The sequence below is a fragment of the Grammomys surdaster genome, unplaced genomic scaffold, assembly GCF_004785775.1.
Source record: "Grammomys surdaster isolate TR1022 unplaced genomic scaffold, NIH_TR_1.0 126076, whole genome shotgun sequence".
Taxonomy (NCBI): Eukaryota; Metazoa; Chordata; class Mammalia; order Rodentia; family Muridae; genus Grammomys; species Grammomys surdaster.
The window spans coordinates 493,532-510,453 of NW_021620885.1; the positions used below are offsets into that span (position 1 = coordinate 493,532).

The following is a 16,922-nucleotide window of genomic DNA, read 5'->3' on the forward strand; positions in this document are numbered from 1 at the left end:
CTCTTTCTTTCTTCTTCTGTCTCACTTTGACAGAGCCCCATGCAGCTCAGTTTAGTCACAACAATCATCTAAATACTGCCAAATCATTTTGATACCATTTATTGTGTTTCTCTTTTCATTTTAAGAAAGTAATTTTTCATTTGAAAAAAACTAAGAACACCATTCTAGTCAACAAAACACTATTGATGTTCAGAAACCGACTGCAGCCATTGAGAGTGTGGCTTTGCTTGTCACTAAGCCTGAGGACCTGAGTTCAAATCTAGGAACATGCATGGTAGAAGATGAGAATCAACTCCTGAAAACTGCCCTTCCTCTCACATGCTTTGGCATGTGCCTGTATACATGGATGCACACATGCATGTGAACACATACACACTATGTAAATGTAATGTTATCTTTAAAAGTGTCTTAGTTTCCTACTGCTGTGAAGAGGCATCATGACCTGGCAAGTCTTATAAAGGACAACATTTAATTGGGGCTGGCTTAGAGTACAGAGGTTCAGTCCATTGTCTTCATGGTGGGAGCATGGCAGCACACAGGCAGACATGGAGCTGGAGGAGCTGAGAGCTCTCTGTCTGGATTTACAAGCAGCAGGGAAAGAGCCAGTCTGAGTTTCTGACACTGGAAGTCTGCCCCCACAGTGACACACTTCCTCCAGGAAGGTCACTACTACTCCAACAAGGCCGTACCTCCTGATGGTGCCACATCCCCTGAGGCAAGCATTTAAACACATGAGTGTACAGGAGCCATTCCTGTTCAAACCACCACAAAGAAATTGACTAACATTTTAAGCTTGCACTAAATCTGTTCAAGATAGCATCAAATTTAATATAAAAGTAACTTTCTTATTACAGTATTTAGAGGACTTTCACAGCAGCATGTAAGAGGCCATGACTCCAGATAAAACAGAGCACTGACCTAATTTTTGGAACTACACCAGAAATGCCTTTATGCATTCTAAGGATTCTTTTCTGTTATTCTCATGGTATATACTCTATGATATACCCGAGGGTAATGTGAAAACTGGGAAAGCAAACAATATATATAGAATAAATTGAGATACTAAAAGAGCTGGTGAGAAGTGGGCTCTGTCAAGAATTTCTTGCCTGACACTGGAAGAAAGACACCTTTTCTTAGCCTCCAAACTATGACACCAGTGAGGGCCAAGAGGAACCAAGAGATGTCAGCTCCTGTGGATATCAGAGACGACACAATGATGAGATATTTAATGCAATGAAAGACAATATGATTAAGGTATCCAATGAAGCTTCATTTATGGTAGCCAAATCTGTGCATACAAATAAATAGTTCTCATCTGCACATTCTGATCAGTTGGTCTGTAACTGACCCATGTATCTCCCAGTTATATAACCCCATTTCTTGTAACCCCATTTTTAGACTATCTATAACACAAAAGGAAACAAAAACCACCATTTTGTAAGTCTGAAAATGGACAGATCCGGATCTCTGAGAGGGGACACACACACACACACACGCACACGCACACGTACACACACATGCACACATTCACGCATACACACACAACCACACTTGCACACACAATCATAGAATTAAAGCAGCCTTGCTGGGACCATGATGTCTCAAGAGGAAAGGGTGTCCCCAAGCCAACACAGTATAAAACACAAGGGAGAATCAGAGGAGTGGAGACTGTAGCTGCCCTCACTCCCAGCTGCCATGCTATGGCCTTTGTTCACCCGGAGCTGGAGATGGGCAGCTTGCTGGAAGGCAGGCTAAATTTCATATGCCATTTTAGACTCTTGGTGTTCTGCCCTGCAGGGTGTCCTTTCCTGAAGTGCCCCATTTGCTTTGGAGAGCTAGCTTAAGCCAACTCCAAAGGCTGTCAAATCTCACATGAAAAAAAACATATATTTCTAATTGAATTGTTGGCCTACAAAGATGACTGAGAAACGTAACCTTTTTTTTAATGTGTTTTTTTTTTTAAATAATGTATTTATTTTTTCTCAGATCGTAATTCATTCACACAGAGGTTATAAACACAGAAAGGCAGGATGTGGGGAAGGGGATGACACAAGACTGTGGGTGTTCAGGGGGAATACAGATATCTTTCAGAACCAGGTATCGGCTGGGTGAAGGTTCAGGGGACAGGTCACTATGACTCTGCCTATGACTCACTTGTCCTTATGTAAGTTGGTATTGTCTGCCAAGGCTACCTATTTACAAGGTCTATGACTACTCAGGCTGATAAATTTCCACAAAAGCTGCCTGTTTACTGTAGCTTATAGCCATCTGTTTCAATGTTTTTTCACAGAGACCCAAGACTTGGTGTTAGTATACATGTATGACAGGCCTATTGCTGATTTTAGGCCTATGGCTGGTTTTAGGCCTTCAGTGTGTAATCAGGGCTGCCCCTGATATCTCCTCCCTTCCCTAAGTATAGAAGGGCTGTGGCAATTCTAAACTTGCGAAGGCGGGGATAGAGGCCTGACCTCCAGTAATTGAAGGGGCCCTTGTAATGGCTCTGGTCCTCCTGTGAAACGTAGCCTTTCAATGTCATAGAAATGACATTTCAGAGGAGTGTCATCACATAAAACCCCACCTCCCAAAGCAAACTAATCAGTTTAATGTGCCCATGTGTCCAGTTTTTATGCCCATGTATCTATTAAAAAAAAATCCTGATCATTTAAAACTGGGTCAACATGAAAAATGTTTGTCAGACTTTAGAGTGTTTGTGTTTGCCTCAGAATAAAGAATCAGATGCATGGGGGACATTAGACCCTGCACTTTGCTGCCAGGTCACTGCCATCCTTTGTCTGAATTCCTCAGCTCTGGCAACTCCAGCATTCATGGGCATGTCTCACTGGAAGCATTTAAACAAAAGTTGTGGTACTGTCTTTCTTCATTCTTCATGAGCTGAAGTGGCTGCGTGTGAGTCCCCAGGTTTCTACTTCATTGATTTTTCTTAGTTCATATTCCTCATAGATCTATAGATCCTTCTCACTGTAAGCATTTAATCTGCTAGTGGGAAATATACATTTATGTATCATTGCATCATCACACAGTGCTCAACCTAAATCAGGAGGCCTTCATTTTGGATTGCCTACTACCTAAGCTATTTTCAATGAGTCACTAAATACTGATGAACCAGTTTACTGGCCATTTAGAAAGAAAAGAGCCATCATTTATCCCATATCCTCCCTCCAAACCCTCCCACATAACCCTCTTCTCTCTTTCAAATCATGACCTCCTTAATTATTGTTACATATGTGTATATATACAATATATAATAGAATATATAAATACATCCTGCTCAGTCTGTATAGTGTTAGTTGTGTGTATATGTATTCTGGACATCTTAAAAAGTTTCTGAGAGGTTTTAGTAAGACAATTCTCCCCTAATGACTTTATGTTCTAACTCAAATTTGAACTGATTTTTCCTCTGCTAGTTTCTGGTTGGTTAAGATTTGTACTTCATTGCATTTCCTCATGAGTTAATCAAATTGATTCATCCTCCTCTTTTCTTCCTACCCTCCTATCCCAGCCTCTTCCCTCCTCTCTGTTCACTATATAGCCTCGGCTTGCTCTGAGTTCACTGTGTAGACTAAGCTGGCCTTGAACTTATAGAAATCTGCCTGCCATTATTTCTACCCCACCTCCCTTTCCTAGCCTAGTGTCTAAAGAAGCTGCAAACACATCAGTTGCAGCTCCCACATACTCCCTGGCTTTCTGTTCTCAGGTGCTCCTTTGCTCTTTGTTCCCAGCCCTCTGTTCTCCCTTTCACAGCCTTCCTGGGAAGTCCTAGCATTGGCTGCAACTATTATTTCCTAACCTTCCTCTTGGATATAAATATCTCCCTCAATCTGTGTCCCACAATTCCAGGATCACAACATAAATGTGATTGCACCCCTCTTCAGCTTGTCAGTATTTCCTAAAGAATGGCTTCCCGAGACACAGGAGCCGCAGCCCAGCCAATGTTGCACAGCTTACCGTGATATTGGAAAACCAGTAAGAGCAGAAATGAAAAATCCCATTGGCTAGATTCACTGCCACTAGCCACGCAATTAGCTGAGAGCAGCCCAGAGGACGGCTGAGTGGGCGAATCAGTGGCTGTGTGCTTGATAAACCATAGCTATTGCTTCCTGACAATGCCTTCAGTCTCCTTTAAAAATGAAGGAACTTCTGTAATCCAGTGAAAGAACCCTTTCAGCAGACAGGATCAAGGGCAGAATTTTTGTGTAGTCATCTGTCTCAAATATAAAAAAAAGTCTAAGCAGCACAAGAGAACACATTCTGTAGACTAAGGGTCAAATCAGTGATAAAGCACAGTGTACCCATAGACAATAAAAACCAGACTAATGTTTTATACTAACTCTATTCTACTTGGTCTGTTTCTTTATGGCATTAAACTAATTACTTAAAAGTCACTACTTAAAGAATTCTACTTAAAGAATCTACTTAAACGATATGTTTGCATGTCATTATGCATGCTTCTGGGGAATCCCCCTGCCTCAGCCTCCCATCTTGTCAAGGGAGACCTGGGATTACAACTGTGCTCCATGTCACATGGATCCAGCTGTGTGTGGATTTGGGGGATTAGAAATGACCCTCCTCACACTTGTGTGGCCAGGTCCTTATCCTCTAAGCCATATCCTTGGGCTCCCTGTAAGAACTATTTTAAAGAGGTACGGTCTTTTTTGAGTAAGCAGACTGATAATTTGTTTTCAGCCCTTGTCGTAGTATACATTTTCATGGGACCTGGAGACTCTGCCTAGTTTTCACTTTACGGGCCGCAGAGTGAAAAGATAGCCATGAAAATTGACATTTTAAGGTAAGGTATCTGTGTTGACAGTGGTTAATGTGGTTTTGAGTAGTTGAAGACTGGGATCTGCCGTTGTGAGCATCAAGGACCACCATGTGATCTCACCTCCATAGTTTACTCACGAGAAAGCCCACTCCTGCATTCTTGGGGTGTAACTTGCTTCCTCTCTTCATACTTCTAAGGACTTTTTATTATTTGAATCTTACTAACTCTGAAGAAATATGAAGATATGAATGATAGATAAAATGAAGCACAGAATTAAGATTCCAGATAGTTCTTTTTAAAAATCCAGCATCAAAGTAAAGGATTATCTGTATTTCCCCCTGATCATGTGACTCATAGGATACATTTGAAGATGAATGTGTTTATATTTCCCTGTGATTATTTTCTTTTTTTTTTGTTAGGGGGGTTGGTGATGTGCGTGGGGACCCAGACTGCTGTCAAAGGTTATTCCTTAGTGTGTCCTGTAATCCAGGTCTTCCAATTCTATGGCTTGTTCTGGCCCAGTAAATTGCCAAGTAAGTGGCTGTTTTCTTTATCGGATCTCAAGGTTGTGTGGATTTTGATAATAGCCAGTGCTTTCTGGAATATTTATGACAAGGTTGAAATAACCTCTATAAATATAACCAATTGGAGACATTTTAATTCCATTTCTTCAAAAGAGCAACCTGCTCACTGGGCACACAGTTTTGAGGAATAAACTGAACCTAGAACTCTCAGCTGTTGATGGTCTCACTTCCGTACAGATGTGCATGGGTGTCATCATGAAGCCTGGATCAGTCTCTTTGTTTATACAATTAGGGGAAATGCACAATATCTATACCTTATGTGGTCCCTGTTTAGTTTTGAAGCTTTGTAAACTCAAGTTGCTGATAACTGAACCTTTTCTGCATTTTAAATGAGCCCAAGAAATGGGAAGGGGTATGTGAGAGGGTTCAGCCATCCCACCTCCAGGTCTTCTCTCTGCACAAATTGATTTTCAATTCTGACTTTTAACCAATTTCAGCTCCCATGTATGCATCTAGTCTATTTTTAGCAGGAGCAGTTTTGCTTATAGAAGGTCTTGCAGTCAACAGCATTGATGGAAAATAGTGTGCTTCTGGAGAGGGAGCATTTTTCTGCCATAAGTGACTGGTACCATGATGGTTTTCGATCTAGAGCTCAGTCAGCATGCTCTAGTTTAAATACAACTTGCCAGACATAAAAGAGAACAGAAGACTGAGGAGGAATGATGTTCTCAGGGGCAGGGCAGGGTGGGGGAAGCTCCTGAACTCTTCTGGGCCTTGTCCCACCTATGGAGCATTCATGGTGAGTGTGAGAAGAACTCGTTCCTCTTGGAGATCACTGAACAGCCCTCAGCACTCTGAGATTTACGTGGAAAGTTAACAAACTCCTTACCTTTTAACACCAGAGAAACAGTAATTCAACTCAATTCAACACTATTTCAAGTTGGTAATGACCTGTGATTATCAGATTTTGCTATTTATTTATTTGTATAGACAAGTAAAGTAAGACTAAGTTAGGTGGGAGATTGCTGAAAGCAGATGGACCAGTCATTAAACAGCATTTACTTAGCAGCAGAGTTCAGGCTCTCTGCAGCATTTCTGACTCAGAAGTCCATGTCTGCACACACTGAATTAGGTGTATTGGTTGGGATTTAGTGTCTTCTCCATGTTAGAGAAGTCTAGCTGCACTCTGTAGCCAGATAGCACTTCAGTTACTGCACAGGACAAGAAAGCACTGTGACATAGATGCTTAGGTCCTCTGACTCCTGTCACCCCCAGCATGTGGCTTTCAGAATTGTTACTACAACGTGGAAGTTCAAATTCTGGTATTAGAATGTGTTCCCAGTAGGATGAAAAGGATCAGTGAAGGAAATGAAAGTTCTTTTGTTTTTTTTAATATTATTTTTTATTAACCAGAAAAAAATAGCTTAGGAATTTTTCTTTGTATGCTTCCTTTTGTGTTTTGTCTTGAAACAGTCCCGTTATATAGCCTGGACTGGCTGTGACCTAGTATTCCTCCTGCCTCAGTTTATCAAGTGGTGGAATTACATGTTCATGTCACCCCACCTAGTGATACAATTTTACTTCTATCTCATTGACCAAACTAATGTCACATGGTGCTTTCAATCTCCAAGTTAATTTTGAGTCAAATGTACTGTGCTATAACTTAGATATAATATGTACTTAGATATAATCTCAGTATATTTTTATATAGATCTGTCAGTTTTGACAATCTTACTCATATATTCCATCCAAGACACACCATTTCATGCCAAGGGGACAATCTGTGCCAAGCATTTTGCCGTCTCGAGTGAAAACCAGGCTCTTTTAGGCAGGCAGCAGGCAGCACTTGCCACAGGGAGGTTTAGTATTGAAACTCTTAAGAAATGACTTAGAAAAGAAAAAACTGCAAAGCAATCTGAGATGCCAAAAGAGATGTCGTTACAGTTAGATGAGCACCAGAGGGAGTGTGTGCATATGTCTGAGGCTCCTCTGAGCATATAGTCCGCCACATTAAAGAGAAAGATATTTGAAAAAATCTGAAATAAGTCCAAAGCTGTCAAATTTAAATCAACTAAGACAATTAGTGTGAAAGCTCCCAAGATTTGTAGAACTGTTAGTATATTTAAAATGGCTCTTGTCTCATAGAAGGCATTCCTCTCTGCACCTTTCATAACTTATTTTATTAGTATTTATTAACTGTAGAAAGTAATGGGTTCCGTTGTGGGATTTTTCATACAAGCACAGAATGTGCTTTGATCATGTCTACTGTCTCTTTGCTCCCTCTCCCAATCCTTTTGTCCCGCTTCCTGCAGGTTCCTGTCCCTTCCCCCACAGAGGGCCTATTCTATGCCTCTCTTCCTTCACCCTTTATGGGTGTGTGTGTCTAGATTCCGAATAAGCGGAAAATTTGTGTGTTTGTCTTCCTTAGCCTGGCTTAATTCACTTAACGTGTTGAGTGTTTGCTTAGAAAAAGCATGATGAATGAACCCAAGCTAAATCACATGATAGAGCATGGTAGTGAGATTCAGGCACACTTGCTAAACACCCGGATGCTAAGTTTACTAAGTACCTAGACCCAAGGCCACAAACACCTCTATGCAGGCAGTTTCACATTTGTGAACTCTTAACTCTCTTTCAGCCTGTACATACTTCAGTTGGGTGAACTAAAAACAATGGCACTTAATGCTTAATTTCTTGAAAACCTTGTTATTATGAACGATAATGGCTAGCAACTTCCAGTATAAATTCCCACTTATATAGCATTTTAAAAAAACAGCCTGTGATCTTATTCTTTCTCTGTTAAATATATATTTTATTTCAAGATATTTCACTTTTCAAAAAACAAAATAGCATGTAGGTTTTGGCATATTAACCAACATAGTTTGTCACGAAAAGAAAACACTCTTCAAATTGACCTTGTTGAATCATTTGCAGGAAAACGACTCAGAACATCTTATAATGACTCAAGGGTACTCCTGAGAGTTGCAGCCTTTCACTACTGTGTCACGAAGGAATATGAAGAGACTGAGCATTTCATATGCTTATTACTCCAACACTGCCAGCCTAGTATCTTCAATTCTACGTCTTCCCAAAATATCACTCTTTTTTGTAGACTTTTATTATACTTCATCCCAGTTAGAATCTTTCAGTATTGAAAATAAATATATCTGACAATTGGAACACCCATTTCCTTTGGCTTCAATGCTTTTTCTATCATTATTTATTAAGGTCTTTATCACTTGTTTACAATTTAGGTTGGATTCAGCCCTGGCTTTGTTAATCCTGGGGGAAGCAGCTAAGCTGAACATGGCCTGCTTGAAAACACTGATGGACCTAGTGGCAGATTTCCTTGAGAGCATCTTGTCTGTTCAGAACCAGGTAACACCTTGCAGTGTAGATGTGAAACTGGACAGGAACGGAAACATGTTCTGTTCTTACCATTATGTAAATTACATGTCATATTTGAGCATCTGATGTGTGTATCTCGGTTATTAATTCTAATTAAATGTAAAAATAAATGCTCATTTACCATAATATCACTATTTATCACACATGCTTTACTGTTATGTCTATTAACTTTTACAATTGCCCATCACTGGAAAACAAAAGCCACATGGCAGAATTAGAACTAGAAAACAAATTAGCATTGTATACTCTTTAATAACTTGTGTCTATCACCTGAATTCTGTCCTTAACTCATCTCTTGATATTCATCCTTCCTTCTTCCTTTTACCTGATGCTATACTGTAACCATGTGTGCATGTGTTTACACACACACATCCGTTACTGGTACATGCCACATATGAGAGAGAAAGTGTAGAATTCAGTGTGAGGCTACACAGCTTCAGTTCTCAATAGCTGTTCTAATCAGATAGAAGCTCATTAAGTTATATAGATTTGCTTGTGGCTAATTTTGGTGTGTGATTTCTTTTGTATGTAAATTAATTATGATGGCACTTATAAACATGTTTAAGAATTTTACATTTTAATGGAAAGTGGATCATTTCATCCTGTATTGTTGACTATTAAGTTTGTTCTGATTTTTAACAGTTAACAAATGATATTGAACTCAAATCCTTTTTAATTTTTTAAACCATTTCATATATAAATTCAGTGTATCACTGTCCTAAGTGCTCTAATTTCCCTCTTATTCCTCCTGACATGCTCACCCTTTCTGTTTTATGTCATTTTCTCTCTCCTCTTTATCTTTGATTTTCCTTTTTTTGTTTTAACTAAAAAAAGAATCTACACAATATATTTTGATTATGGTTTTCCCTTCTCAATGCCCTTCCAAATCTTCCCCACCTCCCTACTCGCCCAATGCCACACTCTTTCTCTTTAGAAAGCAAACAAACCAAAGCCAACCAACCAACCAAAAGCACCCTCAAAGAAAGTACACAAGAAACATACCACACACACACACACACACACACACACACACAAATAAAATCCATAAAAACACAAAATTGGAAACCATAATGTATAAACAAAACATATAATAGGTTTCTGATTGTGTGTGTGTGTGTGTGTGTGTGTAATACAAAAGTCACCAAGTACTGAGGGAAGAAAATGTACCAAGTGAGCCTTCCAGCACCAGGAATGGGTTACATCTAGTTGAGTTGTTGGACAAAGGGATCCTGTGGAACCCCTAAACATCTCCGGCTATTGCCAGGTTTACTGGTTGCTCTTCACAAACTGAATGCTGTGAAGCAGGTATCTGTAGGGTTAAATACCTAATTAATAAATCCTGGTGGCAGGCCTACTACCACCTCACATTCTGAATAAAAGATACACACATAGCCTTTATATTTTGATATGCCTTAAACAGCTCAATAGCTGGGCCACTGCTTAACCACCATGCAGTTAATCCCAAGTTATTATTCACTTAAGTTCTGTGTTCTATCTTGGCTGCTCTGGACCTAGAAGACTGCCCAACTGGGCCATGCTCTAGGGCATGCTGGCTCTCCTGGCTCCTTCACATGGTAGCCATGCCTCTCTGTCCTGCAGTTTTCTCAGGCATGGTGATTCCAGGAAATTCCAAAAATCTTCCAGCTATTGGCTGTTGGCATTTTTATTTACCAATCATAACCAACTGGGGGCAGGTTCCCAGAAGCTGTGTGTAGACACTTGGGTATGCAATTTTGGAAACCCAAATTTACATTAGAATATAAGCAATATGTATACTCATTATCCTGACCCTCTGGGCCTCTCTCCTGTCTCCCCCAACACCTAATCCTTCCCTCTTTCTCCTTTCCTTCCTTTTCTCCCTCCCTCTCTTTGCCTTTCATTATTATTTTGTTCCCCCTTCTAAGTGGTATTGAAACATCTTCACTTGGACTTTCCTTCTTGTTTAACTTCATTGGTTCTGTGGGGTGCATACATCACGGATATTCTGAGCTACTGGCCTAATAGCCACTTATCAGTGAGTACATGTCCTTCTGGGTATGGGTTACCTCACTCAGTATAGTTTCTAGTTCCATCCATTTACCTGCAAAATTCATGATGTCATTCATCATTTTTAATAGCTGAATAATATTCCATTGTGTAAATTAACCACATTTTCTGTACCCATTCTTTGGTTGAGTGACATCTGTGTTGCTTTTAGTTTCTGGCTATTACCAATAATGCTGCTATGAACATAGTGGAGCACATGTCATTGTGGTATGGTGGAGCATCTTTTGGGTATATGCCCAGGAGTCATGTAGCTGGGTCTTCAGGTGGAACTATTTCTAATTTTCTTGTATGCAGCAAAGTGATGAATCCTGTTAACATCCACTCTGCTAGCCTGTGTCTTTTTATTGGGTAATTGAGTCCATTGATTTTGAGAGATATTAATGACCAATTATTATTAGTTCCTGTTATTTCATTGTTAGAGGTTGAATTTTGTGTATGTGTGGCTCTCTTCCTTTGAGTATGTTGGGAGATGTTTAGTTTCTTATGTTTTCTTGGGTGTAGTTAACCTCCTGGTGTTGGAGTTTTTACTCTAGTATCCTCTGTAGGGCTGGATTAGTAGAAAGATATTGTTTAAACTTGGTTTTGTTATGGAATATTTTGGTTTCTCCATCTATGGTGATTGAGAGTTTTGCTGGCATCTGTGGTCTCTTAGGGTCTGCAAGACATTTGTCTATGATTTTCTGGCTTTTAGAGTCTCTGTTGAGAAGTCAGGTGTAATTCTGATAGGTTTGCCTTTATATGTTACTTGGCCTTTTCCCCTTACAACTTTTAATATTATGTCTTTGTTTTTAAATTTAGTGTTTTGATTATTATGTGGCAGGAGGGTCTTCTTTTCTGTTTCAATCTATTTGGTGTTCTGTAGGCTTCTTGTACATTTACGATCATCTGTCTCTTTCTTTAGGTTAGGGAAGTTTTCTTCTATGATTTTTGTTGAAGATGTTTTCTGTTGCTTTGAACTGGGAATATTTGCTCTCTTCTACTCATATTATTCGTAGGTTTGGTCTTTTCTTTGTGTCCTATCCTAGATTTTCAGAATGTTTTGGGTCAGGAACTTTTTATGCTTTGTATTTTCTTTGACTGATTTGTCAATATCTTCTATGGTATCTTCTATATCTAAGATTCTCTCTTCTCTCTTGTGGTTTTGTTGGGTTTTTTTTTTTTGTTGTTGTTGTTTTGTTTGTTTGTTTTGTTTTTGGTGCTGCTTACATCTGTATTTCCTGACCTCTTTTCCAGATTTTCCATTTCCAGGGTTGCCTCCATTTGTGTTTTCTTTATTGTTTCTACTTCCATTTTTAGGTCTTGGACTACTTTGTTTAATTCCTTCACCTGTTAGATTGTATCTTCCTGTAATTCTTTAAGCGATTTATTTGTTTCCTCTTTAAGGGCTTCTACCTGTTTGCTTGTGTTCTCCTGTATTTCTTTGAGGTATTTATATCCTCCTTAAAGGCCTCTATCACCTTCATGAGATAGGATTTGAGGTCATAATCTTGCTCTTCAGGTGTGTTGAGTTAGCCAGGGCTTGCTGTAGTAGGAGACCTGGGTTCTGGTGGTGCTATATTGTACTGGCTTCTGTTGATCATTTTCTTGCTTTCGCCATCTGGTTATCTCTGGTGTTAACTGGCTTGGGTGTTTCGGATTAGAGCAGACCTCCCCAGAGGCAGGTCGAGCTGTGTGACCTGAGTTAGATCAGTCCTCCTGAAAGACAGGCAGTGCTGTCTCTGGTTAGAGCAGGCCTCCTTTGTCCCTGGTTAGATCAGTCCTCCTGGGAGACAGGCAGGGCTGTGGGATGGGGGAGCAGGCAGGCTGATCTGCCATGGATGCATATAGAGGTGTAGACTGGAAGAGTGGGACAGATCCCACATCTGCTGGACTCTGTGGGGTCAAAAATGGTGTGGATATTGGGGCAGGGGTCTCACCTGTGTCCCTGGTTAGGGCAGACCTCCTGGGAGACAGGCAGTGCTGTGGAGTCAGGGGGCAGGCTTGCTGATCTGCCACAGGTACAGGAGGAGGTATAATAGATTAATTTATCTTTCGTTGTTTACTAAAGCAATTGAATGCTTGCTACTTAACACACACATGTACACACACACACACACACATATATATATTAGTTACTTGTATTTCTGAACTACTTTTTAATAAAGCATACTCATCAAAAACTAAGTTTAATGAGTACATTTAGAAATTTTAATTAGTTTTACAACAGCTGCATTACATTTGAATAAATTATTTTTATTACAATTATACTATACATCATCTGGTTTCTAAGCTTGACATAATGTACCTCGATTCTCTAATGTGTATTTTTTTTGTCTCAGGAAGAGAACTATGATATATATGATATTTCCTGGGCCTCACATATTATCTTCACATATACAACAATTATTGCAGAAGTCTGTCTGTATGCAGCTACCTCTGACCTGAGGAAAACGGCTTTGATTGGGTTCTGTGCCTGTAAAAGTCCACAGCAGGATATTTTCCTCATGGACAAGTCCGAAGAGCTGCCAGAATTAGATGGAGCAAGCATTTTCACTCTTTTGAAGTATTTCTCTTCCAGGATCTCTAATAATTGTAAGTAATGTACTTTTCATTCCAGTGAATATTTTCTAAGCACCCCTGCCTTCTAAGTATAATAACAACTTTTCACAAAATGCTTACATCTAAATATGAATAATAGCTTTCAGTTCAGTAAGACTTCCCAGGGAAAGTATTTTGTAAAATGGACTCTTTAAAATCAGTAATTGCAAGATGGCTGATATCTAAAATACACTCAGTAGGTTTCTGGTTCCAATGATATAACTTGCAAACTTAAGATGGCTGAGGCGACAGGATGCGTTTCCTCTTTCCTTCTGCTCTTTTCTAAGGAGTTTTCTTCTCCATTCCTCTAAGCACCAGCCTTTTCTGTCTTCCTCTCCTGCTCTTTTTCTATCAAGAAATTTCTCTTCAGTTACTCTATCATCATCTTCATCATCATCATCATCTTCATCATCATCATCTTCATCTTTATCATCATTGTTACTATTGTTATATTTTGCTACAGAGTTTCAGTTGGCCAGAAGCTAAGCATCTTCCTGCCTCAGCCTCCCAATACTGGGGTTCAGGCTCATGCCCACATGCTCAGCTATCACTCACTGTACTTCATTCCTGACTCTATACCTGCTTCGAATGCCAAATCTAAAAACTACCTTACTACTATGATCCCTGAGACTAACAGAATCACTAATATTACTTTTAAAAGAGGGACCCTGATTTGAGAAGATCTTTTAGGCTAATTGAACTTCACAGGTAGAACAATAAGTCATTAGAAGTGATTATTGGTGTAGTCTGTTGGACTGGATTACCTGTTAGTCTCAAGAATTGGGCCAGGTGCTGCCCCATTACTGTTTGACACATACTGTTCAGTTGTCAGGTAAACACACCCTGAAGATTGTCTTTTCCTCCTGCAGTACTGCCACCAGCAGACCTATGGAGCACCTTCTAGGCAGGTGGTCCTAGGCTGTATAATAAAGCAAAGCATAGTTCCCTCACCACTTCTGCTTCATGTCCCTCCTTGCATTGAGTTCTTGCCCTAACTTTTCTCCAGGACAATGCCCTGGAAGCAGAATATGAAGTAAATTCTTTTCTCCTCTATGTTGCTTTTGGATAAAATCATAAATATATATATATATATATATATATATATATATATAATTTTATTTTCACAGATACTTGATGACTTTCATGTTTTTGCCTTAGTCACCATCCTGTTGTTATGAAGAAACACCATGAACAAATCAACTCTTATAAAAGAAAGCACTGAGCTTAGTCCATTGTGATCATGGTAGGGGCATGGCAGTGCATAGGTGGACATGGTCCTGAGGAAGTAGATGTGAGTTCTACATCCTGATCTGCAGGCATCAGGAAGGAAGAGAGACATTGGAATTGGCCTAGTCTTTTGAAAACTCAAAGCCCACTTCAGTGATGTCTTTCCTACCTTCTAATCCTATCAAACAATTCTACTCCCTGGTGACTAAGCATTCAAATATGTGACCTTATGGGGCTATTTTAATTCAAACCACAACAATGCGATGTGATTTTATCTTATTCACATACTATATATGTGTGTGTATAATAGTTTAATAATTAAAAAGCCTTTTTATGTTGACAACTTCTATTCTGATTTAAAATGCATTATTGTTTAGATACTGATTATTTTTATTACATTCATTAAATACCACCTTTTTGTTTTCCTAACTTTATGATATTCTAATTTTCTTAGTTTGTGGTGTCATTTTTATTTCCTTCCAGTTTTCTTGGTTTTTTTTGTTTTGTTTTTTCAAAACAACACTCAGTGGCTCAAGCATAGAGCTTCTGTGAGACTATTACATACTACTCAACTTTTTCATATTTAACTAGAGTAAATGCATCTGAGCCTTGGTCTAATCTAACAGCCTGTGTGCAGGGACCTAAACTTGACCTGCCTGTGTGTGTGGCTAATGGCTAATATTTTGTGAAATGTCTGTCCTAGAAAATAACTGCTCTGTTGTTGTATTATCATGCTTATCTGTGAGACAAGCATTTGTAAACTGTGTGGGCTTGGCTCTCTGTTTCACTCATATTAAGAATATTTGGTTATTCCATATGAATTTGAGAATTTCCTTTTCTAACTCTGTGAAGAATTGAGTTGGGATTTTAATGGGGATTGCATTGAATCTGTAGATTGCTTTTGGCAAGATGGCCATTTTTACTATATTAATCCTGCCAATCCATGAGCATGGGAGATCTTTCCATCTTCTGAGATCTTCTTCGATTTCTTTCTTCAGACACTTGAAGTTCTTGTCATACATGTCTTTCCCTTGCTTGGTTAGATTCACACCAAGGTATTTTATATTATTTGCAACTATTGTGAAGGGTGTCATTTCCCTAATTTTTTTCAATCTGTTTATCTTTCATGTAGAGGAAGGCTACTGATTTGTTTGAGTTGATTTTATAACCAGCCACTTTGCTGAAGTTGTTTATCAGGTTTAGGAGTTCTCTGGTGGAAGTTTTGGGGTCACTTAAGTATACTATCATATCATCTGCAAATAGCGATATTTTGACTTCTTCCTTTCCTATTTGTATCCCTTTGACTTCTTTTTGTTGTCTAATTGCTCTGGCTAGGACTTCCAGTACTATATTGAATAGGTAGGGGGAGAGTGGGCAGCCTTGTCTAGTCCCTGATCTTAGTGGGTTTGCTTCAAGTTTCTCTCCATTTAGCTTGATGTTGGCTACTGGTTTGCTGTAAATTGCTTTTACTACGTTTAGGTAGGGGCCTTGAATTCCTGATCTTTCCAAGACTTTTATCATGAAGGGATGTTGAATTTTGTCAAATGCTTTCTCAGCATCTAGTGAGATGATCATGGGTTTTTTTTCTTTAAGTTTGTTTATATGGTGGATTACATTGATAGGGCTTAACAAAGAATTTTCAACGGAAGAAACTCGAATGGCAGAGAAGCACCTAAAGAAATGTTCAGTATCCTTAGTTGTCAGGGAACTGCAAATCAAAACAACCCTGAGATTCCATCTCACACCAGTCAGAATGGCTAAGATTAAAAACTCAGGTGATAGTAGATGTTGACGAGGGTGTGGAGAAAGAGGAACACTCCTCCGTTGTTGGTGGGACTGCAAGATGGTGCAACCACTTTGGAAACCAGTGTGGCAGTTCCTCAGAAAATTGGACATAGCATTACCTGAGGATCCAGCTATACCACTCCTAGGCATATACCCAGAAGATGCTCGAACATATAACAAGGACATATGCTCAACTATGTTCATAGCAGCCTTATTTATAATAGCCAGAAGCTGGAAAGAACCCAGATGTCCTTCAACTGAGGAATGGATACAAAAAATGTGCTACATTTACACAATGGAGTATTACTCAGCTAAATTCGAGAGGTTCCTAGGTAAATGGATGGAACTAGAAATTATCATCCTGATTGAGGTAAACCAATCACAAAAGAACACACATGATATTCACTCACTGATTATTGGATATTAGCCCAGAACCTTGAAATGCCCAAGATTCAACTCACAGGCCACATGAAGCTCATAAAGAAGGAAGACCAAGTGGGGGTGATTCTATCCTTCTTAGAAGGAGCAACAAAATACTCAAGGGAGCAAATATGGAGACAAAGTGAGGGACG

At 39.3% G+C, this 16,922-nt stretch overlaps 1 protein-coding gene across 4 annotated transcripts in view; it reads left to right on the plus strand.

Moving 5' to 3' along the window:
• Tmem232 (transmembrane protein 232) overlaps window positions 1–16,922 on the plus strand; it is a 214,701-nt gene that overhangs the window by 40,705 nt on the left and 157,074 nt on the right. For all 4 annotated transcript variants that reach the window (XM_028755705.1, XM_028755706.1, XM_028755703.1 and 1 more), the window contains exons 8-9: window positions 8,562–8,685; window positions 13,080–13,332. In XM_028755705.1, coding sequence (XP_028611538.1) covers window positions 8,562–8,685; window positions 13,080–13,332 — 377 coding nt within the window. The remainder of the gene's footprint in view (window positions 1–8,561; window positions 8,686–13,079; window positions 13,333–16,922) is intronic.